The 27,601-nt window shown below is 42.8% G+C and overlaps 6 protein-coding genes across 7 annotated transcripts; 4 read left to right on the top strand and 2 right to left on the bottom strand.

The window, feature by feature from the left end:
• Nucleotides 1-488: 488 nt before the first annotated feature.
• Nucleotides 489-5,809, bottom strand: smarcc1b (SWI/SNF related BAF chromatin remodeling complex subunit C1b). The gene is made up of 28 exons (XM_085900969.1): nucleotides 5,516-5,809; nucleotides 5,139-5,258; nucleotides 4,984-5,069; nucleotides 4,823-4,904; nucleotides 4,648-4,740; nucleotides 4,501-4,570; nucleotides 4,366-4,435; nucleotides 4,206-4,281; nucleotides 3,989-4,114; nucleotides 3,824-3,912; nucleotides 3,633-3,739; nucleotides 3,493-3,552; nucleotides 3,365-3,393; nucleotides 3,166-3,281; nucleotides 3,019-3,090; nucleotides 2,820-2,933; nucleotides 2,595-2,748; nucleotides 2,413-2,523; nucleotides 2,246-2,305; nucleotides 1,923-2,181; nucleotides 1,804-1,854; nucleotides 1,685-1,731; nucleotides 1,499-1,598; nucleotides 1,288-1,424; nucleotides 1,075-1,209; nucleotides 861-993; nucleotides 693-779; nucleotides 489-608 (listed from the first exon to the last, which is right to left on the bottom strand). Exons 1-28 carry the CDS (start codon nucleotides 5,681-5,683, stop codon nucleotides 541-543), a joined length of 2,820 nt encoding a protein of 939 aa, XP_085757095.1. The 5' UTR covers nucleotides 5,684-5,809; the 3' UTR covers nucleotides 489-540.
• Nucleotides 5,509-9,160, top strand: aste1b (asteroid structure-specific endonuclease 1b). Its single transcript, XM_085900970.1, has 7 exons — nucleotides 5,509-6,011; nucleotides 6,341-6,591; nucleotides 6,677-6,943; nucleotides 7,047-7,888; nucleotides 7,952-8,183; nucleotides 8,276-8,459; nucleotides 8,544-9,160. Exons 2-7 carry the CDS (start codon nucleotides 6,354-6,356, stop codon nucleotides 8,833-8,835), a joined length of 2,055 nt encoding a protein of 684 aa, XP_085757096.1. The 5' UTR covers nucleotides 5,509-6,011; nucleotides 6,341-6,353; the 3' UTR covers nucleotides 8,836-9,160.
• A 159-nt stretch (nucleotides 9,161-9,319) lies between these two features.
• On the top strand, nucleotides 9,320-10,529 carry LOC147040873 (uncharacterized). Of its 2 annotated transcripts, none has more exons than XM_085900972.1 (4): nucleotides 9,320-9,528; nucleotides 9,635-9,713; nucleotides 9,796-10,008; nucleotides 10,195-10,529. In XM_085900972.1, exons 1-4 carry the CDS (start codon nucleotides 9,406-9,408, stop codon nucleotides 10,473-10,475), a joined length of 696 nt encoding a protein of 231 aa, XP_085757098.1. In that variant the 5' UTR covers nucleotides 9,320-9,405; the 3' UTR covers nucleotides 10,476-10,529. The 2 variants fall into 2 exon arrangements, with proteins under 2 accessions (XP_085757098.1, XP_085757097.1); XM_085900971.1 differs by having other exon boundaries at nucleotides 10,090-10,529.
• Nucleotides 10,530-11,191: 662 nt separating this feature from the next.
• Nucleotides 11,192-20,906, top strand: hycc1 (hyccin PI4KA lipid kinase complex subunit 1). Its single transcript, XM_085901152.1, has 13 exons — nucleotides 11,192-11,357; nucleotides 15,030-15,111; nucleotides 15,211-15,312; nucleotides 15,403-15,582; nucleotides 15,973-16,053; nucleotides 16,147-16,262; nucleotides 16,325-16,420; nucleotides 16,528-16,644; nucleotides 16,831-16,918; nucleotides 17,583-17,745; nucleotides 17,986-18,253; nucleotides 18,286-18,323; nucleotides 19,215-20,906. The coding sequence occupies exons 2-13, from the start codon at nucleotides 15,061-15,063 to the stop codon at nucleotides 19,700-19,702; spliced, it is 1,788 nt and encodes a 595-aa protein (XP_085757278.1). The 5' UTR covers nucleotides 11,192-11,357; nucleotides 15,030-15,060; the 3' UTR covers nucleotides 19,703-20,906.
• A 218-nt stretch (nucleotides 20,907-21,124) lies between these two features.
• On the top strand, nucleotides 21,125-22,702 carry tomm7 (translocase of outer mitochondrial membrane 7 homolog (yeast)). Its single transcript, XM_085900985.1, has 3 exons — nucleotides 21,125-21,300; nucleotides 21,792-21,840; nucleotides 22,481-22,702. Exons 1-3 carry the CDS (start codon nucleotides 21,198-21,200, stop codon nucleotides 22,494-22,496), a joined length of 168 nt encoding a protein of 55 aa, XP_085757111.1. The 5' UTR covers nucleotides 21,125-21,197; the 3' UTR covers nucleotides 22,497-22,702.
• A 453-nt stretch (nucleotides 22,703-23,155) lies between these two features.
• Nucleotides 23,156-24,227, bottom strand: il6 (interleukin 6 (interferon, beta 2)). The gene is made up of 5 exons (XM_085901009.1): nucleotides 24,215-24,227; nucleotides 23,942-24,135; nucleotides 23,761-23,859; nucleotides 23,458-23,601; nucleotides 23,156-23,374 (listed from the first exon to the last, which is right to left on the bottom strand). The coding sequence occupies exons 1-5, from the start codon at nucleotides 24,225-24,227 to the stop codon at nucleotides 23,156-23,158; spliced, it is 669 nt and encodes a 222-aa protein (XP_085757135.1).
• Between the last annotated feature and the right edge of the window lie 3,374 nt (nucleotides 24,228-27,601).

Here is a 27,601-nt window from a genome sequence, read left to right as displayed (position 1 = left end):
GTGAGTGGGTAACTGCTCCATGATGAGAACCTGGCAAAAAAGGGAGAGATGACATGCAGATATGGGCAAGCAAAGCTGCAGAGTGAAAGAGAAAAAAAATACTCAGTGATGCTCTGCCAAACAGAGCAGAACGAAATTGCTTCTGCGACACACACATGCACACACAAGATTTGCACTCGAAAAAAAAAAAAAAAAAAGTGTGTTCATACACATAAATAAGCACATCTTATGTGATCTCTGCATTTTTCTATACATTAGACACAAAGACAAGATGATAACTTATAAAAACAACTTTAATGAGTCAAGATAAATCTGAAGATTCCTCAACTCACGGACACAAATATTTCACAGACTTTTTTAATGCTTTGAACTCGACTGAATGAGCCACTCGCCAAACACGCACACATGCATGCACACAGCATCCAGTCTACAAATGGAACTAGCGAGAAGGTTTTGATCATCAACATTGTTTTTTTTTTTTTTGTTTGTTTTTTAAATCAAGCGCACTTTATTTGTGTTGAGTTTGAAGCGCCGGTTCGTTCAGCTGTGACTCGACGCCGGAAGGCCGGGCTGAGCTGCGGTCATGCCATCGGTCTGCGAGGACGGATCTGTAACAACAACAACAACAAAATCGCTTAGAGCGTGGTGGAGGTGACGACGACCTTTTGAACCAGCGAGTAACGAATGCTCACACATGCCATTAGGTGCTCCGGGGTGTCGAGGGGTCATCGCCTGCATTTGTCCTCCACTGGGAGTGATCCGATTGGCCACGGGCTGACCTGAGGGAACCGAAATAGAGTCTGTGTTCGAAACGAACTAGACTGAAAAATCCCAAATCATTCAAACCGTGGCCTCCTGACCCGAATGCTGCAAAGTGAATCCCGACTGGCCCTGCTGCTCCCTCTGCTGGTGAAGCTTGATCTCCGCCTGTTTGAGCTGCTCGGTATGGAAGGTCTGCCTCTCTGTAAGAAGCTGTTGCCGCTGCTGCTCCAACTGCAAAACAAGGCAACAAACATCCGATGAGCACAAATCCCAAAATACATACGAGATGGAAAAATGTCTAAATTGGCTCACAGCCTCTTTCTCCCGGTCCATGATGGTCTCCAGTTCTTCAAAGTGCCTCAGTTTGATCTCCAGCTTCTTCATTTGGGTCTCCACCAACAAAGCCACCAGAGATTTGATCTTTCTCTCCTCGACCGCTGCCAAGTGCTGTCAAGTGCAAAATTGGACACAGTTTTGTCGACGCCAATGTTTACTTTGAAAAATCCGAGGGTGGGCCTTCTTCACCTTGGCCTTTGTGGCAGCGGAGGCCAAAGCGGCCGCTGCTGCCGTGGTAACAGTGCTCTCTACTAGATCCAGCTCCATCACTGCTCCCCCCTCATCCCCTTCTCCCTCCTGACGCTGCATGCCGTCATCTTCATTACCTGTAAAATCGTGACAATGACATATACGACGTATGTATCTTGTATGGAACCTGGTTAAATCCCAGCTATTATACCGATATGAATTCCATCGCTTTCCTCTGCATTCTCTCTTTTGACTCCTTCCATTTTGGGCACTACGGATTCCACCAGGAGCCCATCGGCATTGACAGCAACCTGTGATAGGACGAACCAACATCAGTCAACATCAGGAAGAAGAATTCCAAAAAAAAAAGGAAATCATTTGTGTGCTGGTCATCTACTTGATGGGAAACGGTGCTCAGCTGCACTTGTGAAGCATCCATTGAGTCTGCAAGGTGAAAAGAACAGTTGTAACGTAGACATCAATTGTTTCAACACACGTATGGGACTCGAGTCTCACCGGTTAATTTCATTCCATTCAAAGACTCTTCTTGGACTTGTGAGAATTCCTCTGTACACAAATGAAATTTTTAGTTTCTAGTTAAAACCACACAAATGAGGTTGGGCTCACGCCCTCACCCAGTGCAGCTTTAGCAGCGGCCGAGGCGACCCGCGGATCCACCACCGAGGCCAGGAAGGCCACGGTGCTCATCACGGGGTTCTCCGATTGGCTGAAGGGCACGGGCTGGTACGCCAGCGGTCCAAGGGAAGCGGACGAATCTTCCAGATACGGATCCTCGATGGGGAGACGGAGGAAGTGGAGGATGCAGTCGTCCTGCGTTCTGGAGCCCACGTGCTCCGATACTTTATTCCAGTCGTCCCGATAGACCTCCAAGGCCTGGCAAAGCCCGAACAAACAAATTCAACCACAATGATGAATCCTACAAATTGACTCGTCTTACCTCCAACAACAAAAGAGTCTCTTGCTCCGTCCATTCTCGTCCAGCACAAGCGCCTTTTGTCTAAGACAAATGCGGGAAAAAAAAAAGTCAGCTAGAGAAAAGACATCCTAATAAAATACAATGCAAAAACACAAAACAAAGGTTTATGATTGTTTTTCCGCTGAGACCTTTGGGTGCTTCTTGGTGTAAACGTCCATGCGTAATCCGAAATTCTGGCAATCGGAAGGCTTCTCTCTGCTCTTTTCCGGGAAGCACAACATGTGCTGCGATGCTGTCACCTGCAGTCATGAGTTTTGACAATTAATTCTGAGGAGGGTGATGTCCGCTCTGCTGTGAATTTTGCCTATACCTGCAGTGGTTTGTGTTGTAAGGGGGCCAGGCCGGTAGGTGTGTCTGCCAGTACGTTAAAATGAGGAGTGGGCGGGGGTCCCATGGGGAGAGGTCTACTCTCTGCATCCACCTGGTAGTTAATCAGACCCCATTGCTCGAGGAACGCGTGGAGCCTGAACACAACAATGGCCACGCAATGACTTTTGGAAGATGGCGCACGCATAACTGTACGCAAAGCGTTTACCTCAAGATAGAACAAACGTCGCCGGTGAGATTGCGCCGGCAGGACGTCGAGCTGAGGTATTCCTGGGGGTTGAGCCGGTACGTGTCGATCATGAAATTACGGTAAGCCAAGAAGCTGCAACGTATACAGATAACACTCTTAATATTTAAAAAAAAAAAAAAGAAATTTGACAGTTTGTTCGGGTTGCATCGTCACTCACACTTCGGGTGATTTTGACTTGTTCTTTCCGTTGAAGAATTCAGGCAGGGCGCGTTTCTCTATTGCGTGGATGCTGAGAAAAAAGCGATTCGGCGTCAAGTACAGTAAAATGGAAACGATGGAAGTGTGATTTGGCGCATTTGGTCACCTGTTGTTATTAAACCAAGACGTGTAACTTGGTATTATGATGTGATGGGTTTGTTCAGTGACGTTGTCTTCTCCCTCTAATAGGCGGGGAATTTCCACTCTTCCCTCCTCGTCGTCCTGGATTAGAATCCACATTTTGTTTGCGCTTACACAGAAAAACAATGTGTAGAATATGTATTTGAATCTACAATCATAATTACCCTTCCTGTAAAATCATCTTCCTGGTCATCTAAGAGAGGAAGAAAAAAAACAAAGGATGGTGCAAATGCAAAAATGTCATAAGAGTAAAACAATCACATCCGCCGTAAATATCAAAACAATTTCTTACCCAGGTCAGCCATGAGGCCTCCTTTGACAGGCGTGTTCTCACTGTCCTTTTTAAAGTTGACTGCAAAAGGACACAATAACGATATCATCGCATTGCATGCAAAATTGATGACTGCACACATCTTACGCAATGTATTTTACCAATTTTGGGTAAAACGATCTCCTCCATGTTTGGAACAAGAGTGGGGTCCTCCATATCTTTGGTCAAGTCCTCCTCTGGCTCTTCCTCCTGCTGTCCACGTCGCCTCCTTCATGTCAATAGTCGCAAGTTAATCATGGAACTGGAGCACAACAACACCATACATGATTAAATTCGAATTTTGGGAACGCACCCCTTCTTTCCTTTCTTCCTAGCGTCAGTGGAGAGCGGAGATGGAGAGCGTCTTCTCTTTTTGAAGGGAGTGGACTTCATGTCCTGCGGCTGAGAATTGAAAAGACACGTTTCGATATCGTCCGTCGAGTCGTTTTATTTCACGGGCGCGCGACCAAAAACATACCTGGTCTTCTCGAAGGCGTATACGCGGTCGGAGAACAAGAGGCATGTTCCTTTCGTTCACACAATAGTCTTCCTCGTTCATCCACTCGTTGAAAACATCAGTGTCCAGAACATAACCGGCGTGGACCTATTGGGCCGTTTTATAGAAGTGGAACGACATCATAACTGCACACACCCACTAATAAATTTAGGGGGGGAAAAAAAAAAAAAACGCTCACCCTCCACGGTTTCTCTGGATGAGGAGGCTCCTCAACATCTCCGATGACATCACTCGAGGGCAACCAGCTGTCATAACTAGAAAGATGAGGGGGGGGGGGGGGGGGGGGGATAACAATGAATGTTTTTGTTTGAGAATCGGACGCATGCTCTAATTAATACCTGTCGGGGTGCATGCCCCAATGCACCAGGATGTGGCTTTGTTTTCGCATGACAGGCCGCATCCACTCATCTGGAATGCAAATATTCCAATGAAATAAAATTCAATCTGGCATTTATTGAATACGTTTGACCCACCTTCCTCTGTGGCAGAGGGCAATGGATATATGTGGTGACTGGCCAGGTTTCTGTCTACACTAAGTGTGCCCTGCAAGGATAAAAAATCAAAACCAGCATAAATGAGATCATGACAGATGACAACCTTTTAGCGCCAAATCACTTTACCTGGTGCTTTGTAACAACACCACTAATTCTGCTAGCCAGCTCTTGATCCAGTGAAGGGTCCAAATAAACCACCGGATGTGACAAACAGTTCTGCTGTTGACACACACACACCCCAAAAAAATAAATAAATCACATTTGAGTTTTTTTAGGATATTATGCTTAAGTCTGTCATTACCTGAAATAATGTTCTTTCGATCATATCAAACATTTCAATATTTCTTTCATTCCTTGATGGATTCTGCAAGTCAAACCTTCGCCTGTGAAATAAGAGAATGAAGGTCTGTGAATTTATTTTCATATAAAAAAAGAAAGTTTGTGGGTATGATTGCGACCCACCAGCCTTGCTCGGATTTGAACTTGTAAGCGGAACCGAGGATGTGACAGAGTCCGCCTCCTGGCCGAAAGTCCATGAAACACTGTGTCTAGAAATACATTTAATGATCAGGTGGGTGTTTTGCATCAATGCAGCAAAGGAAAGTTTAGAGCCTTACGGGTAGTTTGTTGCGGGGCGGATTTGAAACTCGTCTGCCAAATGCATCCTCTTGAAACTGGAGGAGCTGCAACGTCACAGCAGCCAGTGCCTGACATGATGGAGCATCCACTAACAAAGACTACGCAAAACACATTTGATGAATTAGGGGAGGGCATACTGTTTGACAATCGCAGTGCTGCATTTTCTACAATATCCTTCACCCCAGCTATTAAAATCATTCCTTATTGGAGTGATGCGAAATTTGATTTCAGTGCAGATCTGCATGTTATTCAGATTACGAAATTGTCGATGCATACTTTAACCCCAGTGGGCTGTTTTGTTTACAATTAGCAGGAAGGAAGGCGGTGACTAGCCTGTTAGCTTCGAGCTAGCTACCTTTTTGTAGTACTTCCCGAGCCACTGGCGCACTAGCTCCAGCTGAGCCAAAGTGTCAGGACTCTCCCAGAACCAAGCTGACGGACTGCTGTCTTTTTTCCGATGTGCTGTGAATCCGGAGCTCGTCTGACTTGTTCCTGGAAATTCAATGTTTGTTGCACCGGACATTGCGAAAATAACCACTGATTAATATGAAACGACAGAACAAAACTGGCTAGCGAGCATGCTAACGTCAGAGGATCTCGCGTTGTTCCGCGAGATGATAGATCGAGACATTCTGCTGTTTGCCCGTTAGAGGGCGATAATGAACATCACCAATCAAAACATGGAAAAAGAAAATAGAAGAAAAGGGAGAGGCTTCAAAACAAACAAGGAAATACAACGCAGGGTGGAAAACAAATCAAGCTTTAAAGTCGACTAAATGAGCATCTCTGTAATTAACATTCTTTTCAAGGAAGACCTGAGTTTTGTGCAGATTCACCTCACGGAGGCAAAGGTATGGAATATTACTCGGGCGGAAAAAGGTTTTAAAAAATCTGCGTGTAGAGATACAAAGGAGAAAATTTGTAATTACTTTGCACAGTTGGAAATACAAGGCTTCTACAAAGTCTATTTGCAATTTAAATCGATTACTGTTGTGATGTGCTTTGTGCAAACGAATGCAAAAATGAGACCAAAATGTGCACACTTGATACTGTACTGATTAAAATAGACTTGTCCACAGCAAAATGACAGTCCATCAAAAGTTTTTATAAGGATTGTTTTGATGTGATCACCTCTAAAAATCTTATACTAATATAATACTTTCAATCCTTGTCTTTACAGAACCTGAGATCCCATGGGCGTTCATGGTCTTACTACCTTTGTGGAAGGAAACCGACATTTCCTTTTTGATGTGAAATTCAGGGGCAGCCGCCTGGTCATCGACGGCAGCAGTTTGTATTTCAATCTCTACTTGAAACACGGTTTGGACCGCCAGCATGGAGGAGATTATGATGCCTTTGCATCCTTAGTCCTTGAGTTCGTCTCTGCCCTGCGGGCCTGTAATATTGAGCCATATGTGGTTCTGGATGGAGGTAATTCAATTCTCTAAAATCAGACTATAATCTCTTTAACTATTCCTGTTATTATGTACTTACCGTTTCTTCCAACTCTTTTCAGGGATTGACCCCAGCAACAAGAAATATCACACTCTGCAGCAACGTCTGCTGTCCAAAATAAAAGAAGCGGAGAATCTCTCTTATGGCCGCAATGGCTCGGTCCTCCCGATCCTAACAAAGCAGGTCTTCGTTGAGGTCCTAAATCAGAATAAGGTCCCCTTGGTCCAAAGTCTTGCGGAGGCGGACTGGGACATTGCCTGTTTGGCTCACCAATGGAAGTGTCCAGTTCTGAGCAATGACAGTGATTTTTTTATTTTTGACCTGCCAGGTAAAAGAATTTTACCCAAACAGGTAGTAAAGAATTACAGAGGGTCAAATACGACTTCATTGCAGTGAATATATATATTCTGTGTATTTTTGTCTCATTATAGGTGGATACATGCCATGGCAGTTTTTCAACTGGACCAACCTTAATGGTAAAGCATCTCACCGCTACATCCCAGCTCGGTGCTATACCACCCAAGGTCTCTGCCGCTTTTATGGGGGAATGAATCCGGAGTTACTGCCTCTCTTTGCTGTCCTGGCTGGTAATGATTACGCCACTCCGAGAGAGGCCGAAAGACTCCTCGATTTGATAGATAGAACAGCTGGCAGCCGGCGGAACCAAAAATCCTCCTCTTCTCGTGTTGACGTTCTGCTTCGGTGGCTATCTTCTTTCCCAAGTCCGGCGCAGGCCTTGGCGGAAGTGAGGAGACTTATGGGGGCTAACAGCGGTGGTGAGCTCTGTACACAACTGAAGGCGCTTATGAAGGAGTACCATGTGACCCCTCAAAGCCCCTTTAATTGTTGGTTCACTGATTTCAAGGTTCCAGAAGGGCACAATCAAACATTACCCAAGGGCTTGTCAGCGGCTGCAACAGGAGCACTTTTGCCTGCCTTAGTGATCGATGCTTTGGTCATGCGCAGGGTGCTCCTCAACCCACAGGTGGAGAACAGCAGGCAACCCAGCAGCCACCGTTGCGCCACACCTATTCGCCAAGCTATTTATGGGATATTACTGCTGGAAGTCAAGCAAATGGAGCCTGTCAGCTTCCAGCAATTGAAAGTACAGGAGGACAGTTTTATCCAGAGAGGTGGCGTTGCAACCGCCCGGCAAGTCTCCGGCTCCCCTGTATGTGTGGAGGAGATTGATCGGCTTAACCTCAACCTGAAGAAAATCCAAGTGGAAGCACAGCGGCTTAAATCACATTTTCATGTCAATGCCATCTGTGAGGTAACTATGAAAGATTAATACTTGAATTGAGTAATCGGGCTGATGGCCTTTTTTTTTTTTCAGGTCTCTGGAAAGATGCGTCGTGATGCCATTTATGAAGTCTTGCGGGTGAATCCGTCTGCTTTGGCTCAGGTTCCCGCCTCCATGCATCTGCCCATTGCGGCCACAAGCTTCTGGCTGCAGGAGGCTGCACCAAAGCCTTCACAGCTTCACCTCCAGGCTTTGATTTTGGGGATGGTTTACGGAGAGCTGGTTTTGATGGAAAAGAATCCAATTTCAAACTATAAAATTCCCGGTTAGTTGTGACTAATATCATTTGACTTTTATGACTCAAAGCTCAAAGAAATAGCTCTGCCTGAATATCTGTTTTGTGGTCCACAATTGCAGTCCCAAAAGATAATTCGTCCGAGCGCCGCTTGATTCGTCAGCTGGATCAAATTCGTTCGTCTTCGAGACAAAGCATGGATATCGCGGCGGCTCACGTTTTCAGCCAATGGCAGGCCTGCCTCTGGAGTGCGCAGTGTCTAAATCAGCTATTGTTGCTACCATTCAATGAAGTCCACTTCTCACAGTAAGAGGAACTATGAGTCATACACAAAACATATCAAACTGTCAAGTTTTTTTTAAATTATTTATTACTCTGTGTTTCTTTAAGCTTATTCAGTGGTAGCCTGGTGCACAGTGTTCTCAACCTTCTAAAAAAGGGTCAAACAGTAGATCAGATGCTGCCCAAGTTTTCGTACGACGTTTACTCCATCCTGCTACACGCCGTGAAGAACTGCAGCTTTAAACTTCAGCTCGCTTCAGTGAGAGGTGGCAGGGGGCGAGGTGGCGACCGGGGAAGAAGAGGAAGAGGAGGAGTGGGAGAAAGGAGAGGAAGAGGACGAGGGAGGAGAGGGGTGGAGGGGATAAGCAACCGCTTTGCAGTTTTAGGAATGAATGAGTAAGACAATATTAGGAAATTAGATGTGACCAAATGAACGGCGACACATTCCATGGAATTTCAAAAATGCTAAGAAGCAATTTTATAATAATTGTGTATTCATTAGTCATCACCGTTATTTTCAGCTTGTGCCTTTTGATCGAAAAAAAAAATGCTATACTGTAATCACTTCAAACTGCAGTATTATTAAGATCTTAATATGATGTATGTTATATGAAATTGAGCATGTATTTTAATTCATATAGTCAATGCCTATGCATTTTTTTAAAGTTGTCATTTTAATTTGCAATGTGTACAAAAAGATGTGTTTTTTTTACAAATTTTTAAACAACAGACAAGCAATTAAAAGATTATTAAAACTAATAAAATGTCATTTTCTGTCAAGTCTGTTATCGTGAATTAGCAAAAAACAAAATAGTTATATAGTGATGTCAAAAACATACTTTTTGGCCAGTTTTACGCATTTCTACTTTAATCCAGGGTATGCTGGTATGTGTACACACCTGACTACACTAATAAAAAAAAAAGATAAGGAACATTTTGCAGGAGTCGTGTGACGCTGACGTCACGTGGAATGTGGACTCTATTGTCTGAAATCATTGACACGAAAACAAAACTTTGGGAGACACACGAATTACAGAAAATGCTCCGTTGCCTCTGCGCTTGCTGTTTCCCAAAAGAAAACTCCGACAACGAGGTATGTGATACAACTGCATATGAACTAACTGCTACAATGTATTATGTGCCAATTAGGCTTTCGGAAATTCAATGACAACTATGAAGTTACATGATTGCATTATCAGAGGCAGCCTCTTCTGCGGCCCTGTCCGACTGAATCAAACGGAGCTGAATCTGCTCGACTAACACGACCACTAAACGTGGGTATGTCATCCTTAACTCAGAATAGATGTTATGATGACCACATCCTGTGTGGTGAATGTGTGCTTTTGCGATTCTCTGCAAGATGCACAACACACAGGCAGACTGGTCATGAGACGGGTATGCGTGCCAGAACCGGATTTGAGGTTTTCCGATGTGGCCGAGACCTTCAATGAGCTGCAGGAACGTTATGAGTCCATGGTTCAACACATCAGAAACCTACAGAAGAATTGTGGCCGCACACACAATGACCATCTAACTATATCCGAATGCGTGGGCAAGATCAGAGAAGAAAACCGTGAGTAGCTTTAGGAGCGTTCAAATTATGGTTTCAATGAGGGCTTTTTTGTGGTTCAACTTCTTATTCTTGGTCTCCAAGGAGACAAATTCAAGGTCTCACTAAAGATGAAGGGCTATGACTTCTCTCTATCTGTGGATCCTGTGGATTCAGACAGAGCCTTGATTCCTCCCACTCTGCGATTAGCTCAAGAAGATCTGCAGTGTGCTTCTGAGAACAGCAAGGCTGCCATATCTAAAGGTCCCATCCTTCAAGAGCTGATTGGCTGGCTACTCCGGAGCAAGGATAAAATTGCTGAACAGGTGAAGAAGGTCGCAGAGACTTACCAGGAGCAAGGAAGACTTAATGAGAACCTGGAAAAGAACATGAAGGAGGTGAGTAGGGCAAAGGAGTTGTCATTGAAATACCAACAGCACGCTGAAGAGGTCCTTACCGAAGCAGCTCAGATAGCTGGTGCTCCTTTGTGAATGAGCAGCACAATGTGCATTGAAAAAAAAAAAGTATCTTTGTTTTGTGTTACCAGGGTGGTCAATAAACAAATTGTATGCAAGACTATTATTACACTTTGCACATGTTTTTGTACTTCCGCTTATGACCACCAGACGGCGGTAGATACCCGTTTTATACATATTTATTATGCAGAGACTACCGAGGTCAAGAGAAAATGTGTTATGGTTATTTTTAACATCCCCGTGGTTAAATATAATCAAGCTTTAACACCATCAGCCTGAAATGAAGGGAACATCACAGGATGTCGATCTCTTCTGAGCACAAAATCAAAAGATTACAATGTTTAATCTCCCATTACTGGGAAAGCATGCCCACAAATCACCGTTTTTTTTTTGTATTGTTCCTAAATTCATGATCAAATTACCATGCATCATTGAACAGCTTTAAGAGTAATCAAATAGATTGTTTCTCATCCTTGGAATGTCATTTGGTGTATGAAAATTGTAACATCAAACTTTACAAATTGAAGCAGAATACTTGTAATTAATTTGAAACACATATGACAGGTCACTCATGCGTCTGGAGAGGGATCGCGAATGACAGCTACAACCTACACTGATCGTGGAAATTACCAACACGAGAATTCGATTGGCTAAAAGAAATTTCGTAGGCGGGGCAATGTGCCTTCCTATTTGTCTCTCATTGGCCTGCTCGTTCTTTCACTTCTGTTGCGTCTGAGAGCTCCCACTTAAAGATGGTTTGACTGAGGAAAGTAACCACGATGAAGGAGCGGGTCTACTGCATGACGGAAGGAAATCAAGCAGTAGTGAAGTGATGCTTATTTGGTTTTGGGACGCAGCAGGACGACACTTGCACGATCTTCAACTGATAGCATGCCAGTAAGTGAGTAACAACCGGACCCGCTTGAGTTGTTGTTGCGCCTTAGCCGAGCTAGCAAACTAGCCAAACCTGTAGGGACGGACAATCGTCATGACAGTTCCAAGTCATTCAGCAAGATTAAGAGTATGTGGCGGGCTGAGATTAATCTTTGCTACCTGACTGGTGCACTTCAACGCCGAGCAAACCGATCCTTGCAGTCATCGGGAAACATTTGCATTTTTTTCAGGGGGGGGGGGTTAGTAGTCAGTTTGTGTGTCATCTGCAAGTTGGAGTAATACGAGATGCACATTTGCAATTACTGTACAGCGATGGTTCCACTATATCAGACTGGTGGTGTCATTTTCCACGGAGAAAGACTTTGCACCGGACTCTTGTTTTAGGCTGTCTGCGTGGGTGTGTTCTCTGGCAGCCTGGGTAAAGCCTTGTTAGATCTGTCCATGCATCATGTGAATCATGTGATGTAGCTTTTCAGATCTAATGTAAAAATGTCCCTATTTAATTTTTTTAAAATATGCATCTCTTCAAAACAAGCCTCTTGGCGTTTTTACACAAGTACTGAAATTGTCTAGACACTAAATCAATGAATACTACATTTATATGTGCATCATGAATCCAGCTGTCAAATTGCATGGCTCTACATTTCCAAGTCTGTCGAGATTTATTTCATGGGAGGTTGTTACCGGTGAGTCAAGGTGACTCGGGCAAAAATATTTGTGGTTTGGAGCTTTATACTTTGATTAAAATTTTTAGAGCATGTGTATAGTCACTGCTTTTGCAACACAGGCATCATGCTTTTAGCAATGTTGAGTTCCTTTTTTTTTTTTTTACTCGCACAAACAAATGCTTGAGGCGTCAGAAAACCATTTGGCAGCACTGCTTTTATAAACAGTTGTTAGTAAAATTGTTTTGAACTATTGACACTCTCCCAAAAAACAATTATTCAAAAAACATCCGAAGAAATCAAATCAAATTAATTGCTAAAAATCAACCCTACTCTCATTTGCATAACATAGTTTACAAAATACTCCACAAACCGAAGTATCAGTCAAAACTGATTCCTATGTCTTTGCACAAATGCATACAACTATAGGCAGCCTTATTATAAGCGCGGGCATTTATTTCTCACCAGTCACGACTGCTAATATTGTTTGACAGCCAGTTATGCAATATGCAGTGTTTGAAATCATTGTGGATGGTGCTCTTCATCTTCTAGAAAGGTGATGATAAAAAGCAAGATTCCGTCATTTCACGAGCTATTTTTGACCGGAGCAGACTATTGTCAAGCTAACCACGTACGCTTTGATTATTGAAGGAATAGTGAGTGGCTGGAAAAAAGAGAGCGAGAGGGATCGCGTTGGGTGATGATGCATCACAGGCCTAGAAGCGTAGGCTGCTACAAGAGGTTTCCTGTCTGTTAGCGCTCCTCATCCATCCATCCATCTCCCATAGCAGCAAAAAAAAACAAAAAACATACACACCAACTGTCTATTGGCGAGTGGGTGGATAGCTTGGTTGTGCGAGTGCTCCCACTCCTTACAAGCTACACCTAACCCGCTCAAAATCAACTCAGGGAAGAATAGTTCACTTAAGGCGAAAGTGGCATTAGTAAAGTCACATTGTTTTACTTCCTGTTTCTTGTAAGCGCAGCTGGTTAGGGGGAAAAAAATGACTCAATCCAATTTATTTTTTTTCTTTTTAGATTGTGAATGGACTTTCGACCGAAGTGATCTTGGTATATTCGCACTAATCATGTTCCATCTTGCAACTTGGCCTGTACTACAGGAAAAAGCAGCTGGGGCAGCTCTGCTACTCTCAATACCACCCACTTCATTGTTTCCCTTCTTTTTTTCTTAAGTTCCTCATTTCATGCTTTCTAGCACACTCTTGGTCACCATTTCAACATGCATAGGAAGTAAACAGAAGGTCAATCTCGGCTACTACCATCACACCCTTTTTGGTTCAATCGATGAGAAGTAGGGCTGACCAGATTTTGAAAAAGAATCCATCTGAGGAGCCAGTGGCCATATGTTCGTGTATTGTACGTGTGTGATGTTAAGGACAGAGGCGTGGGTTGCTTGTGAATTTGCTCACAGGAACAGGTTTGTTCAAACCAGACACTGAATAAACACACACACACACACACACACACACACACACACTCACACACTCACTGATTACTTGACACATTCTTCCTCACTTCCTGGCAAGCTGTTAACTTGAAGCATTCTTTAAAAAAAAAAAAAACAAATCCTTAATAATTCCTATTCAGTGTTCATATTCCTGTCTCATGCCTTTCCATGAGTCTTGTTGGAGATCCTAATGAAATTCTCTTATTGACCCATCTGTCTCACTTGAATTGCCTTATGGATCCCCTGGGCGTGCTCCAAATTCCTTTCATGCATCCTTTCGGCATACGTCCAATTATCTCCCACTCTTATTGCCATTGCGATTGATCTGCGCTCTTTCTCTCGCTCTCTATTCATTCCTTTCGGCAACACATTAAGATCCTCATCTAACTGTTCTCCGACTTGTTTAAGTGTTTTTTATTAGTGTGCTTCCTTCAATCGGTGTGCTCGTATTTGTGTCGTGATCCTTGTCTCTAAGCGCAAGTAAGCGAGAAGGTGACAGGAGGGACAAATATCTTGCCAATGACATAATTGCTCAGTGTTGTGTAATCTGTGGGCCGTTGAATGACTATTTCTTGCTGGGAGTTGTCAGTAGTACATCAACGGAACAAGCAATTTCCTTTCTCTGGAGTTGTTGGCTGGGTTTTGCGTCCTCAATCATTCACTGTCTTTTTGCTGTGCTTTACGAGCGCTGTATAATGACAACACGACGACTGACGCCGGCTAACAATTAGCATCTTAGCATCCAGATGAACACAAACGGTGCAGCAGAACATGTTGACAAAACTGTGTGTATATTGACAAGCCGCAAAGTTTCAGTTCTTCTCAGCACATCAAGTTTTAATTTTCTCAATCACCATTGTGGGTTTTTTTTTTTTTTTTTTAAATGGAAAAGTACCACTAAATTTCCCTGCACTTTCTTTCTCTCCATTAACTCAAAAGCTATACTTTGCACCAGAGTAATGGTTGGAAAATAAACTCTTCTCGGGAGGGAGTGTTTTGTTAAAAAGACTGAGTCACACTTTAATCACAGTCTTATTTTGTTTGCCTGCTATTAAAGCTGGTATTCCCAAGATATCCGCACTCTCATTACATGTGATAGAACACCCATTTCACTAAAGGCAGGCTGTTTTGTCTCATAATCCGGCTCCTTTCTCTGAGTCCCTGGCTCCCCCTCCCCGCAATTGTCATTCTCATCAGTGGCGCAGTCCAAAAATGGACACCCAGCGGCCTTTTAGGGGCCACGCACCGAAATAATACCAAATAAAGCTATTAGCGTTATGAAAGGAAAATACAGCGGGGTAGCTGGGGACAGAGGCGGCGCATGAGCCAAAAGCTACGTGTACTTTACAACAAGATATTTGTGATTGAAGCTGCTCCCCATTGGCTTGAAATGTTATTACATTTTCATATGTATATTTCACAAGGGAGGTGATAAGATTTTCTGGGCTAAATTCAAGTCTGCAATAATTGGATTTCTATTTATTCAGAGATGAGTGAGCGCAAATTGATGATTAAATTATGTTTGACTTTGTTTTTGTGTAGGTAGGGGTGACGCCTCGTCAGATGCAGGAACATGTTGGCTATGGATCAAGGAGTGGTGGAGGAATGGCTGTCAGAATATAAGGTATTAAAAAAAATCCTTTTGACCCTCCTACACATTTTAGTAGCATACTCACTAAAAGATACAAACATGCCGACACACTTGACTTTTTGTGTATTTCAGACCTTGCCTGACAGCGCCGTGTCAGCCTATGCTGCATCACTTAAAGACAAAGGTGCCCTTGTCCCGGCACTCTACAAAGTCATTCGGGAGAATTACAGTGAAGTATGGCCATAAGCTTTTCCAAATATATCTTCAAGACATCAATTCTCAGGGTTACATTGAAGTGTCGCTTTGATTTTGTGTCATCCTCAGCTGCTGGAGCCAGTGTGTCACCAGTTATTTGAGTTTTATCGGAGCGGCGAGCCGCAGCTGCAGCGTTTCACTCTTCAGTTCCTTCCAGAGCTCCTGTGGAGCCTTCTGTCCGTCAGCGCGGCCAGAGACCCGCACACCTCGGGCTGCATCGAGGCCCTGCTGCTGGGCATTTACAACTTGGTAGGGGGAAGACGATGTGTCAACGTTGCCTGTTAGTAGAATGGAAATATGAAATTGTAATGTTGCCTTTTCTAAGAAAGCAGTCTGGGCGGCTCTGATATTGCGTCGGCATCTCTTCCTGTCTGCATAACAGAATAGGTCATGTCACTCCGCACGGATTCCAACGCTCCTTTATAATTGAGCTGACATTAACAAGCACTCAGGGGGGGACGCCAACCCCGAGGTGTGCTGCTGTGGGTGCACAGATGGAAGAGAAACGCTGGCCACACATTAGGCAGTTGTTGGGGGTTTTTTTTTCAGTCCAAGCTCTTATCAGAATAATGCATACATAGACAACACTGCCTCTGCCTTTCCTAACCCACAGATGTTCATTGGCTTTTCTTCCCTCAGGAAATTGTAGATAAAGATGGGCAGAGTAAAGTATTATCATTCACTGTTCCTTCGCTCTCCAAACCCTCGGTGTATCACGAGGTAAGACACAAATATAAAAAAAAAAAGTGCTTTTGGAGAAACATTAAAAAGAAAAATGCCATATTGTTTTTTTTTTTGTTTTTTTTTCCCCAGCCATCCGCCATCGGCTCCATGGCGCTGACTGAAGGGGCACTCGCCAATCATGGCTTGAGCAGGGTGGTGTATAGTGGGCCGCTCCTCCAGAGAGAAAATTTTACTGCACAAAACAGGTGATGATACCTGCATTATTATGATGATTATGATTATTATTGATTGATTTTTGTTTTTGCAGATTTGAGGTGCTGACCTTCTTGTTGCTGTGCTACAACGCTGCTCTGAGCTACATGAGCTCCACTTCCCTCCAGTCCCTCTGTCAGATCAGCTCCAGGTCCAAACAGCATTTTTGAATATTTTCATCACTTACCGTGTTTTCCATTCCATTCAAATGTTCCATTTGATTCAACTTCTCCCATTTTGTTCGGGCCTATTCTCCAGAGTGTGTATATGCGGTTACCCGCGGCAACAGATACGGCGCTATAAAGGTATTAGCACACGGATGACGGTTACATCAGAGTTCTTGGTTCAGCTCCTCACAGGGATACACTACGCATTGTGAGTGGACACACAGATGATTTATTTTACGCTCTGTTTATGTTGCCGCACATTCCCTTGTCTGTTTAATATTTTTTTTTTTATTTACTCGGATGTGTCACCATATTGCCTTTACCTGTCACAAGTTGTGCGTGGAAATTTATTTCTTATACAAAAGTCAGATGATTCATATTCAATTGTGTTTAGGTGTAACGGAGAAGCGGAACTCGGATCCAAAGCTTTGGATGACGTCCTGTATCGGGCCCAGCTCGAGTTGTTCCCGGAAGCGCTCTTGGTGAGTCCGGCCATAAATCGTAATCGTTGTAGGCCGGGGTAAGCGAGCGCACGTGAAGCGGACGCACATGCTGGCCGGGATATTGGCATCATACGCGGCACACTGTGCTGTATTGTGTCGCTCCGCGTGTCAGACTGCAAACTGTGCGTAATCCCGCTAGATTATTTACATGCTTTGCACTCTGCTGTGTTTAGCTGTAATCCTCGTAGGAGGAAGCAGATTGAACATAAGCCTGCAGTATTACTACACCAGTCAAGGTGCATTCCTCCACAATTGTGAAAAGACATGAGTTATGGATTTGAGCTAAAAAAAAAAAAAAAAAAAAAAAAAAAAAGAGTTTTTAAATTGAATGACACCTAATGAAGTGGCCAGCAAGTGCACGTTTCCTTCCCTCCATTTGAACAAAAGACACATTGTCTCGGGATTGTGACCTGCTGCATGTTCCTTTTAAGGATTTCTACAGAATCTAAAGACGTGTAAATACTCTTAACGCGGTGGCCTCTAAGAATTTACACTTTCGCTTAGAAGAAATAGGATTAGGGTGTCGATTATTTGTATTAGAGTCACATGGTTGGCTTGTTGGGGGGTGGACTGATCAATGTTGTCTATAATGCTTTTGTGATGATTCTAAATGGCAAAGGGACTATTGTGCATATTCGGTCAGGTGGGCAACGCCATCAAGTCGACGCAGCAGGGCGCGGCTCTGAAAAGCAACGCCAAGGAGGGCGCACGTAGCATCCAGGTGGAGATCACACCCACCGCTTCTAGGATATCTCGGAATGCTGTCACGTCGCTCTCTATCAGGGGGCACCGCTGGAAACGACACGGTGAGATGTCAAATGAGTGTGGGCAACCAGGTTGAAACCTCTGGATGTGATATTCATACATCCAAATGTTCATGTCATATACTTTAATCATATGTTGTGTCCTATTTTTTTTTTCCATTTGGATCGTTCTGTTATTGTTTGAATTACTTTTTGTGTCACGGTCATGTGTGCCTTTTTCATGTGTGTGTGCATGACATGGATGCGTGTTGTTGTGCAAACCTTCCTGTGCCCGACCAACAGAGTCCCAGGAGGTGAGTGTAGACAGTGAGGCCACGCCGGGGGGCGTGGCCATCCCCGATATCAGTGTGACGGGCGTGAGCAGCGAGCGAATGCCCAACGGAGAATCCCTGCGAGCGCGCCCCGACGGCCGCACCTACCCGGACGGCGAAACTTTGGGAGGTGCCTCCGATGTCAGCCCGGAACCCCGAAGTCATGAGTCCAGCACGCGGGGGCAGGAGGTCAGGAGGCAGAAGTCTGTGAGGCGAATGCTGGAAAATGAGAGTTCTGGGTCGGCCTCCATAGGGAGGAGCCAGCACTAAGTTCTTCCTTCCCCTTGCCCCAATCCTGGGGTAACCTAGGTAACTGTCAGTGGGGGCGTCGTGCTCTGAAAAAAACCCTTGATGATTCTTCCCCGCTTTTTAACCAGCCCCTTTTTCACCTTTTTAACTCACTCTGTCCCCCGTGGCTCAGACTTCCTCACAATCCGCCGTTATTGTTCCTTCAACTCATGACAAAGCAAGCAAAGTCCTCCTCACAAGATTTATATTATTCACTATGACGTCAAATGGAAATTTTGTGCCTCCTCGACAGCACTCCTGGGTTGCACTCGGACACTTTATTTATTTATTTATTAGACAGAAGCTGGACAAAGATATGCAGGTGTTAATTTAACGCAAACCTTTTCATGACTAATGAATCTGAGCATTGGATAGAGTAACCTGCATTTCTGTTTCCCAGCTTTTCATTGTTGTTCTGTTCCACTGCAGATTATTATTAGTGTGTGAGGAGTGGCTTAGGATGCAGAAGGACTTGTGTGTTTTTTTTTTTGAGTGACTAATTGAATGTCTTGCCTTCTTCACTTTCCCTTTGTGATGTTTCCTAGGCTTACACCCTCAACACTGTCCTTACCTGCGCCTTTTGGGACTTAACATTTCACTCCCTCACCGTTAAACCACATTATTTGGCGAAGATAACATTTTTTTGGTGGTGGGAATCTCAAATAAATGTCTTGACAGCAGGTTGTGAGAAATCAATCATCTCTCAGGCTTTGGTGATAGCGCCACCTGCTGGAAGACAGTAATACGTTTGCCCTGCAGCCCAAGTTCAGTTTTAACCAAATCAGGCCAGTCAGTGTAATGAATGGCATATTAGTGTGGAAGATTTGAACTGAATGTAATGGGCTGAATGGCAAATGGCTTTTGCAGATTGACTTTTAACTCCACTCGTCTCCCTCTGTACGACTCCCACAGACGCAGTGGATCTGGGTTCCCCGGATGAGCTGATGGATATTTCGGAGGCGGACGAAGGTGGGATGGCGCCTGACGCAAACCCACCCACCATCATTATCAGCAACAGCGTGACCACCTTAAATCTGGGGGCAAAGGCCATCAAGAAGTACCGTCTGGGCGGGCGCAGCAGCAAGGACAAAGAACCCAGCCCGCTCCCAATCGGTCGAGCGGCTAGCGAGAGCGTGGAGACGTCCGTCAAACGTCTCACGCTCACTTCGAGCCAGTCTGTGCCCAAAGCAGGAGCTCTCACCAGCCTGACGCGCACGGCCAGCGCCGTGTTCTCCCGCTCTTTTGAGCAGGTAGCCGCCGGTACCGCCCCACCACCTGGCAACCACACTGCCCCAGAATCTGGCAATTATTCATGCAGCCTGCAGGAGGAAGGGACGGCCTATTTAAACCACACGCAGCGTTCGCCGAGTATCAGCGTGCACCTTGGCTCGGACCTTTGAAATGGTTTTATGATGAACCTTTGGATCTGATCCTGTGATTCTGCACCAGTAACCTGGAGCTGTAAGCCATGCCAACCACTAGGGACCACGAACATTTTTTTTTTCCTCCCATGCTCCACTGTGGTGTTGTTCTTTCTGTGCTGGGAAGGTGAAGTCACTTTGCAGATTTCTTTGACTCTTTCATTGTAAACCACTGCCATGTCAGGAACAAAATTACAATTTACATTTAAAGCTCATTACTAACCACTGTGTGTCAAAGTATTTGGAAATGGAGTGGCATGTGTTGCCTTTGCATGTCTTTTCCATACATTCACCTTTACCTTGACCCCCCCCCCCCCTTCCATGGAAGGAGATGTTGTGTGTGGGTGAGTGATTTTTCTTTTTTTTTTTGGTGTGTGTGCATAAAAGCTGTTGATTGAATGAAAGTGTAAATCTCCGGATTCAAAAAGAAAAAAAAATCTCTTGTTTTTTGTAAAGATTGATCCTTCCTCATAGCAATACAAACCATACCTTCAGTGTTTAGACGAATATATTTCAACCTAAACGTTGTGGTCTGTCTGACTTTGGTCCAGTAACAGATATTTTTTATGGAAAAACAAATCCGCATTCTTCCCTAACAAGTATGGAAACCGCAAGTGTTCCATTCTTAACATTTACAGTCAGTATTGTTCTGATGAGCAAAAACATCAACAAAATTAGTACAACTATGTTTTTGACTCTGGTGAGAGGGCTATGAAGTATCAGGTTTTGCACTTGAGAGGCTAATTATATATTTATAAAGGAGTAACTCTCACATGTACCAATCCCAAAAGAAGGCGTGTTAAATATGTCTAAAAAAACAAAACAAAACCCTGTGGATTATTTTAATACCTCATCTAGCCACCATGTCAGGTATTTGTTGTATTTCTGCAGTCTGTTTTCTTTTTTTTTTCCCCCCCAAGTCAACCCACCTGCATCACATCATCATGCTAACACTAAGGTCACCTCCATCCTCAGTGTAAACTGTCGTCTGTGTGCTATTAACGGTTTGGCGTACATCATTTGAATGGACAATCGATGTCTTTCAGTATGTCAGTTTACAAATTGTGACAGGTTCTGCTTTTGCTGTACATCATATTGTTGTTCTTAAGATGTTTTTACTGGCCTTTTTATATGTCCGAGGATGTGCAGCTCAATACTTCTGGAAATAAAGTGTTTCTTTTGACTCAAATTTCTCTTTGCTGACTGGAAACTACTATAACTATTAATGAGAAAGAAAGAAAAAGTAATGAACTCAACATGTAACGTCTTGATAGTTTATTTCTTTGTTTAGATACAATGGAAAATGGAAAATGTACTGTACAGTAAAAACGTCATAAACACGCAGTTACCTCTTCCATCCACAAGACGGCGACACAAAGCTAGACTTCCTGTTCATTTGTGTCATGGCTCATTTCCGCTTCCGTGTCCTTGGTTGCACTCCGTGGTCTTCACGCTGCAAAATCATCCAGCAAAAATGGCCAAATTAAGTAAAGAGACCAAACAGCGGCTGCAGCAATTGTTCCAGTGTGGACAGTTCGTCATCCGATGGGGGTTTATTCCTACAGTGCTGTATTTGGGTCAGTATAAAAGGCGTGAAATAAGTTAGTTGCTTTAAAACACGTTGGTTGCAGCCAGTTAGCATTAGCATGTTAACCCTTGACCTGATTTGGACTGTTGTGTTTTGTAGTCGATGTCAAACGTGTGTTTTGGTTTACTGACTGGGAAGTTGAAACGTTCTCGTTGTGACTTCTCTCATCCGGTCGAAAAGTTTCCAATTGTCACATCGGAAACCTATGTCATCACTTCGTTACTTCCAATTTCACTGAGCAATTCCCCTCATTTAGACAGTTTAGAAGTGTAATTGCTTGAAGGGTTGCACAATTGTGGTGTGTTCTCACTGCTAATAAATGAATCACTGAATGGGAGGGTGGGAAACAAATTTACTGCTCGAAACATTTCTTTATTTTAGAACCTGACTGATATTGTCACAAGGCCAAAATAAGAGTTTTTCAAATACCCACCGCCATGCTTATTTGTTCTAATAATTTGTTTTGTTTTTGTTGAACAGGCTTCAAACGAGGAGCAGATCCAGGAATGCCGGAGCCTTCAGTCTTGGGGTATGACTTGAAACACATTTAAAACATTTGCCCCCAAAAAGAACTCATCTCTTGCCAAATGAATATTTGATGACATGCATTATAGTTTGACAAAAACATGGTTGCCGCCATACCGCTGTTTTTTTCTGAGTGTGACAAGCGTTTACTGTTAAATTGGTATCAAAGGCCAAATGCCCGGTGTTGCAATGCGTGCGTGTGGAAATATACCACTGAATTGTTGGCATCATTCGAATGAACTGCTGACAAGTGGCAACACTGATTTGTGTCATCCACTGCTTTCTGTGTCAGCATCTTCTCTCATGTGTCTGTGTATTAAAACTGACGTTGCAATGTAAAAGGCTGCAATTTTCAAACCGCAAAGGCTGCAATTTAAAAAAAAAAAAAAAAAGCTCAATTTTGGTCAGGCGGTTGGCTTACTCTTCATACGTACATATGCTTGCTTATTTATTTATTGACAAGTGTTTCAGTCTTTATTGTAGCATAAGCATAATCTGTTTATGTATAAACCATTTATGTGTAATAAATTCGATATTGTTTCTTGTAATACAGTTAATGTATCACTTGTGTTTGGTAAATAATATGAACTAAGTCGAAAACAACAATGACATATGTATCATTGCCTGTTTTTGCTTCGTTTCAGTTTACTTTGGGGTTGAAGAACGATGATGTGCACCTCCATCAACAACCTCCACTTGAAGACCACGACGACCACCATGCATTGAACATTTAGTTGTCCACATTCTGCTCTGAAAGTCAATGTCAGTATATTAAGTGTCAATATGGTCTGAGATATTTATTTGTTATTGTTACGACATTGTCTTGAAGTCTGTTCCATGTTTTTGTCAATAAATGTCTGACAGTAGAGCCCATAAGTGTCCTTACTGTATTTCACTTTTGCAATCAGTAAAATTCTCAAAAGACTGTGTTATTATAAATCAAGCAGTTCAATTCATTGGTATGCAAATATATTTTATTCATGTTTTAAAAATACAGTCACTTTAAAATAAATAATAAATAATAAATATAATAACCATGCCTTCAAGTAGAAAAACAAACGTGTAATAAATATCCTCTTTAAATAATTTATAATACTGTTTACAATAAATAAGCTCTTAGACTCACAATGGCTTTTTTGAGTGAGCAATAAATATGTTCTCCACAAAAAAAAAAGAAACTTCTCAGCGCGTCATTGAAAAACATAAATACATCATCAATCCGTCAGTGGGTTACGACACGTCAGTGCAGATACAAGAACTTCCCTAATTCACTTCATGTTTTGCCCAACATTTCTAACAGGCTTCAGTGGCGGACGTGACTAGCGAAATAGATTATACATGGTGCCCTTGGCAAGTTTTTCCCTTCGCCGTTCTTTGCGGCTCAGCGCCCTCTTGCCGTCAACAATGAAGATGTAGAGTTTCCGCAGGATATTGTGCGCCGTCATCTTTCTGTGGAAAGCATCGGGGTGGTACAGTGACCTCAATAGGCTCTCTTCCTGATTGCTACTCAGGGCTGTGACCTCTTCTGGCTTTTTCATCTGCAGGACAAGAGAACCCAATGTCAAAATAGGTATTATAGTGACAGCAAAATACAATTCCCTAAATTGTCACTCTGACCAACCTTTTGTTTGATATTCCAGAGCACGAGTCCAGTGCAGCGTTCGGCCTCAGACAAAATTTTACTCCCGGGATATTCCTTCTCCACGTGCTTGAGAAGAATCATGTACGTGGACAGACCTTGGGCCAGCCTGTGCAGGCAAGCCTCCTGGAGACGAGACAAAATAGATATATTTAGGTCAGTTAAAAAACAAATATCGATTCAATCTATGCATAAAAGTCAAGCCGATGCGAGCAAACAATTATGGAAAGTGTCAGTGTCTGTATTTTTTCCCAGCTCTGGTGGTTTTCCGTTTCTGGTTCTTACCTTGCTGAAGTTGGAGCTGGGGCAGTTTGCTGGAAACTGAGGTGCTTTGTAGTGCTCCAGTAAATGAAACTTGACATTGTTTTGGAATTCATCATCAAACTGAAATTGAAATTCGGCACAAGTCAGATAAATTTCACAACCAGAAGAAGACAACGAAGGTGCTTTCTGAATTTCCACTTACAGCTTTCTGGTGTTCTTTAGCGGTACCCAGAACCAAGTCCCAAACATGAGCAGAGGTCAGCAGGTCAGAGGGCTCCGTTTCCTCCCCACTTGAGGTGTCGTTTGATGGCAGGACGGTGGTCGCTTCGGTCAACGGAGCTCCATTGGCTGGCAGTAGTAGAAAAGCCAGCAAGCCCACAGCGAGGATTTGCGTGTCTAATGTGGAAGCACAAGAAAATCATGAATGAATGGCAAAAGAGGAAGACATTTCAGGAAACATTCACCACTGACTTACACATGTTGGGCATGTTGCGTCGAGATTACTCTTGCCTTGACCGCCTGCTCTCGTGGAACATGTCTTGACGCAGGCATTATATACTCTAGTGACCGCAGGGATTTCCTAATACCTTCCGGTTTCAATTATGCACTGGTGTGACTGATATCACACGCTTTTGTTGTGGTCCCTCGCACTTTATTTCTCATTAGTTGTACATAACATCAACGAATCAGAGATTACATTTGAGTTCATACTTCTAAAAGTATTTTTTTTCAAGTACAGTTCTGTTGTATGTCATTTTTACATTTCATCTACTTTAAAAAAATATATTGAAATCAATTGTATTTACCTTCTAATGCAGTCAATGTTTATTTTTCATGACTAAATATTGAAATGAAAAAATATGAGACAGTTGCTTCAACAACCTTTATTGTAATAAGTTGCCGTGATGATGCAATCTTCCTTCCACTCAGTCACTCATTTAAGAAGAAGAATCGCCACATTTTCTCGACTGATGACTCACATTGGAAGCTACTGTACTTTAAGGACCAGACTAAGGACCAATATTTTTGGAGACTGATTAATGTGAAGGCTGACCAGTTTGATATGCACTTCTGAAGTGCAGTTATATACAAAGCAAAAGAATTACTGGATTATCATTCACTTCGTACACTTTACTGTTCTCTTGTCTTGCCCTATTTGCATTACTGTGTTGAGGTTTGGGGGAATACTTATAAAACTTCACTACAGCCACTTATCATTCTGCAGAAAAGAGCAATAAGGACTATTCATAAAGTCAACTACTTAGAACACACAAATCCACTTTTCATACAATCCAAACTATTAAAATTCACCGACATAGTATCTTATCAAACAGCAATCATTATGTATAGGGCGAAAGCAAAACAACTACCAGAAAATATCCAAAACTTATTTTGGAATCGGGACGGAGGCTATAAGTTAAGGGGGCATCACAATTTCAAAATCTTAAACATAAGAACAACCTTAAAACGTTTTTGTATCACTATAACCGGGGTCAAACTATGGAACAATCTAAGTGAGGAACTCAAGCAAAGTCCAAATATCCACCAGTTTAAAAGAATGTACAAAAATATGTTGTTTAGCGAGTACAAAGGCTAAAAGTGCCAAAGGGCTACATGCAAGTAAAAATGAAACAGAAAATAAGTGTGAAAGTGTGTCTACTTGCGTTCTGTGGTAGAATTACAGTATATGTTGAATCACTGGTTTAATGGATAAAGTGAAAAAGGGGTAGGAATCTAAAAAGCTATGCTTCCTCCTACTCCTTTTCGAGCATTCTTTATTGGTCTATTTATTTATGTATTATTATTATTATTTATTTTATTTAAAATAATTATTCTTTCTGTTTGTTGGTTTATTTTTTGTTTGTTGTATGGACTTATATATGGCACTTCAAGTGCTATCTGTTTTGCTTAATTTTCTTTTTGTTTTGGATGTTCGAAATAAAGATATGAATCAGAATCAGAATCAGAAGTACTTTTTGGGGGTGCTAAAATGTTTGAGAATGTTCACACATGAATATGTATGAAATATCACGTCATACTCATTTTGCTAACTTTGCTCATGCGTTATTTGTATCACTACATGTAGCCTCGCACATCAGGCCAGACTTCCCTTTCCTTGTCGTCATTACTTTCAGATTCCTCCCCTGCTTCCAGTGAAATCTAGTGTCACTGTCACATTATTGTTTCATCATGCTTTGCTGGGCTGATTTGACGAAATAGAATCTCAATCCGACTGTTCCTCATTCTCGCCTTTCATCATCAATGAAAAATACCCAAAGGGAAGTTTGGATAGTTTAGATTTACATAGAATCTTCTCATTGAGCTCATTGGAAACTTGTGTTATAGGTCAATCCTGTATATATATATATATATATGTGTCAGTCCTCATAGAGGATAAAGAATATTTGCCTAGGAGTATTGTTATCTATCTACATGTGTTTCTCCACCAATTTATTCTTTTGGAGCTGAAGTCCATCAAACGTGTCATTGAATGAAAGAATGAGCTGAGTTTCTCAGTAATTTTATTTCACCCTCATTGTAAATTCACTTCTATGATTTCTCTTATCACAAGCAAAAAAAAAACAACAATCTAAAATCTGTAGCAGATGATGGGCTTTATAATTATGCTCTTCAGTCCGAGATGGATGCTTTGTCATCCAACTGTTTGACGAGAACGCATTAAAAGACGTCGCCATGTGTTTATGTCGTCCTCTTGTGGCCGCCTGTCCACTCACCACAGCAGCAGCCTCCAACTTGACTGATAACGCTAGATGGCAGTGTTGGATCCTAATACTAAAGAGAGCAACCTTGTAAAACTCTACACTACTTTTCCTCATGAGTTAAGAGGGTCACAGGTCATCTACTTTGTATCTGAGTGTGCAAGAGGCACATCAGTCAGGTAGTTTGCAGCCTGTAGTGAGTCATCTTGGAAAATTTCATATAAGTATGGGGTTTGTGTTGATATATTTTTTGCCGGCCTGCTGATTTCAGCTCATTCTGTCCTTTTTCTCTTCTGTGGATGTTGATATCCATAAGAGGAATCTTATCTTGGCTCAGTTAAGCTCAGGCGGGCACTCTTCAATATTTAATCAACAGTGCATTTGTTCTCTGAGTCGTGTGTGTGTGATAAAGTAAGACGTCTGACCATGTGTGTGTGTGCAGATGCTGAGTTTGTATGCTGAACACAGGCTTGGAGGGGGGAGGAGAAAAAAAAAATAACGGGACTGCATACATACTGTATTGGTGTGTGCGTAGTGACGGTTTGGGGATGAAAGGCTTTAGCAACTCCTGGGGTAATTGCTTCACTCTCGCTCCCTGCTTGTCCCTCATGTTCCTTGTGTTCCCCATCCCCTTCCTTCCTCTTCCCGCGATAATCCATCCATCCATCCTCCCTTTTCCTCCTAGCAGGTATTATGCTAGGATCAGCTTTATTTGTTGTGTGTGCATCTGGTGCTCTGTATGCACAAGTACCGGTGGCGGGGTCTCAGAAGAATCCCACGGGCCCACCAAACAGCAGCAGTTTATTTCGTCACTCTCTGCAGTCCCGGGCTGGAGGGAGAGCGGGGCATGTTTTTCTTCTCGGCAATTTAGTAAAGACAACATAAGAAGCCCTGTGAAAATGTTTGCGTTTTGTTCAAAGAAATGAATGAGCCTTTGCTCTCGTATTATGTCGCATCTTTAGATCTCATCCTCATACATAATATATATAACTATGTATGTATTACAGTATATGTATATTTCCATGGTTAGATAAAGCCTTAAAAAGCTTTTTTGATATTGCAATACTGTACAGTGGATCTGTTGGCATCTCTGGTGTTGGCATCTGTCTCTCTGCAACGGGCTAATTATCCCAGATTAGAGA

This window comes from Syngnathus leptorhynchus, chromosome 20 (assembly GCF_054491065.1).
Source record: "Syngnathus leptorhynchus isolate UIUO chromosome 20, UIUO_Slep, whole genome shotgun sequence".
NCBI classification, from domain to species: Eukaryota; Metazoa; Chordata; class Actinopteri; order Syngnathiformes; family Syngnathidae; genus Syngnathus; species Syngnathus leptorhynchus.
Note: the sequence above shows the minus strand (reverse complement) of the source record. Positions and strands in the feature narration are given on the sequence as shown.

Excerpts from the sequence above, each read along its gene's own strand:
- aste1b (XM_085900970.1), top strand. The coding sequence starts at position 6,354 with ATGGGCGTTCATGGTCTTACTACCTTTGTGGAAGGAAACCGACATTTC. Across the intron at positions 7,889-7,951 it reads ATGTCAATGCCATCTGTGAG|GTCTCTGGAAAGATGCGTCG; the intron begins GTAACTATGAAA and ends TTTTTTTTTCAG. Across the intron at positions 8,184-8,275 it reads TTCAAACTATAAAATTCCCG|TCCCAAAAGATAATTCGTCC; the intron begins GTTAGTTGTGAC and ends CCACAATTGCAG.
- tomm7 (XM_085900985.1), top strand. The coding sequence starts at position 21,198 with ATGGCCAAATTAAGTAAAGAGACCAAACAGCGGCTGCAGCAATTGTTC. Across the intron at positions 21,301-21,791 it reads TCCTACAGTGCTGTATTTGG|GCTTCAAACGAGGAGCAGAT; the intron begins GTCAGTATAAAA and ends TTTGTTGAACAG.
- il6 (XM_085901009.1), bottom strand. Across the intron at positions 23,860-23,941 it reads CTAAAGAACACCAGAAAGCT|TTTGATGATGAATTCCAAAA; the intron begins GTAAGTGGAAAT and ends TTTCAATTTCAG. Across the intron at positions 23,375-23,457 it reads TCTGGAATATCAAACAAAAG|ATGAAAAAGCCAGAAGAGGT; the intron begins GTTGGTCAGAGT and ends CTTGTCCTGCAG.
- hycc1 (XM_085901152.1), top strand. The coding sequence starts at position 15,061 with ATGTTGGCTATGGATCAAGGAGTGGTGGAGGAATGGCTGTCAGAATAT. Across the intron at positions 16,054-16,146 it reads AACCCTCGGTGTATCACGAG|CCATCCGCCATCGGCTCCAT; the intron begins GTAAGACACAAA and ends TTTTTTCCCCAG. Across the intron at positions 16,421-16,527 it reads CTCTGTCAGATCAGCTCCAG|AGTGTGTATATGCGGTTACC; the intron begins GTCCAAACAGCA and ends CCTATTCTCCAG.
- LOC147040873 (XM_085900971.1), top strand. The coding sequence starts at position 9,406 with ATGTGGACTCTATTGTCTGAAATCATTGACACGAAAACAAAACTTTGG. Across the intron at positions 9,529-9,634 it reads AAGAAAACTCCGACAACGAG|AGGCAGCCTCTTCTGCGGCC; the intron begins GTATGTGATACA and ends TTGCATTATCAG. Across the intron at positions 10,009-10,089 it reads CAAGATCAGAGAAGAAAACC|GAGACAAATTCAAGGTCTCA; the intron begins GTGAGTAGCTTT and ends TTGGTCTCCAAG.
- smarcc1b (XM_085900969.1), bottom strand. The coding sequence starts at position 5,683 with ATGTCCGGTGCAACAAACATTGAATTTCCAGGAACAAGTCAGACGAGC. Across the intron at positions 4,571-4,647 it reads GTGTTGTTACAAAGCACCAG|GGCACACTTAGTGTAGACAG; the intron begins GTAAAGTGATTT and ends TTATCCTTGCAG. Across the intron at positions 4,436-4,500 it reads GCCCTCTGCCACAGAGGAAG|ATGAGTGGATGCGGCCTGTC; the intron begins GTGGGTCAAACG and ends TTTGCATTCCAG.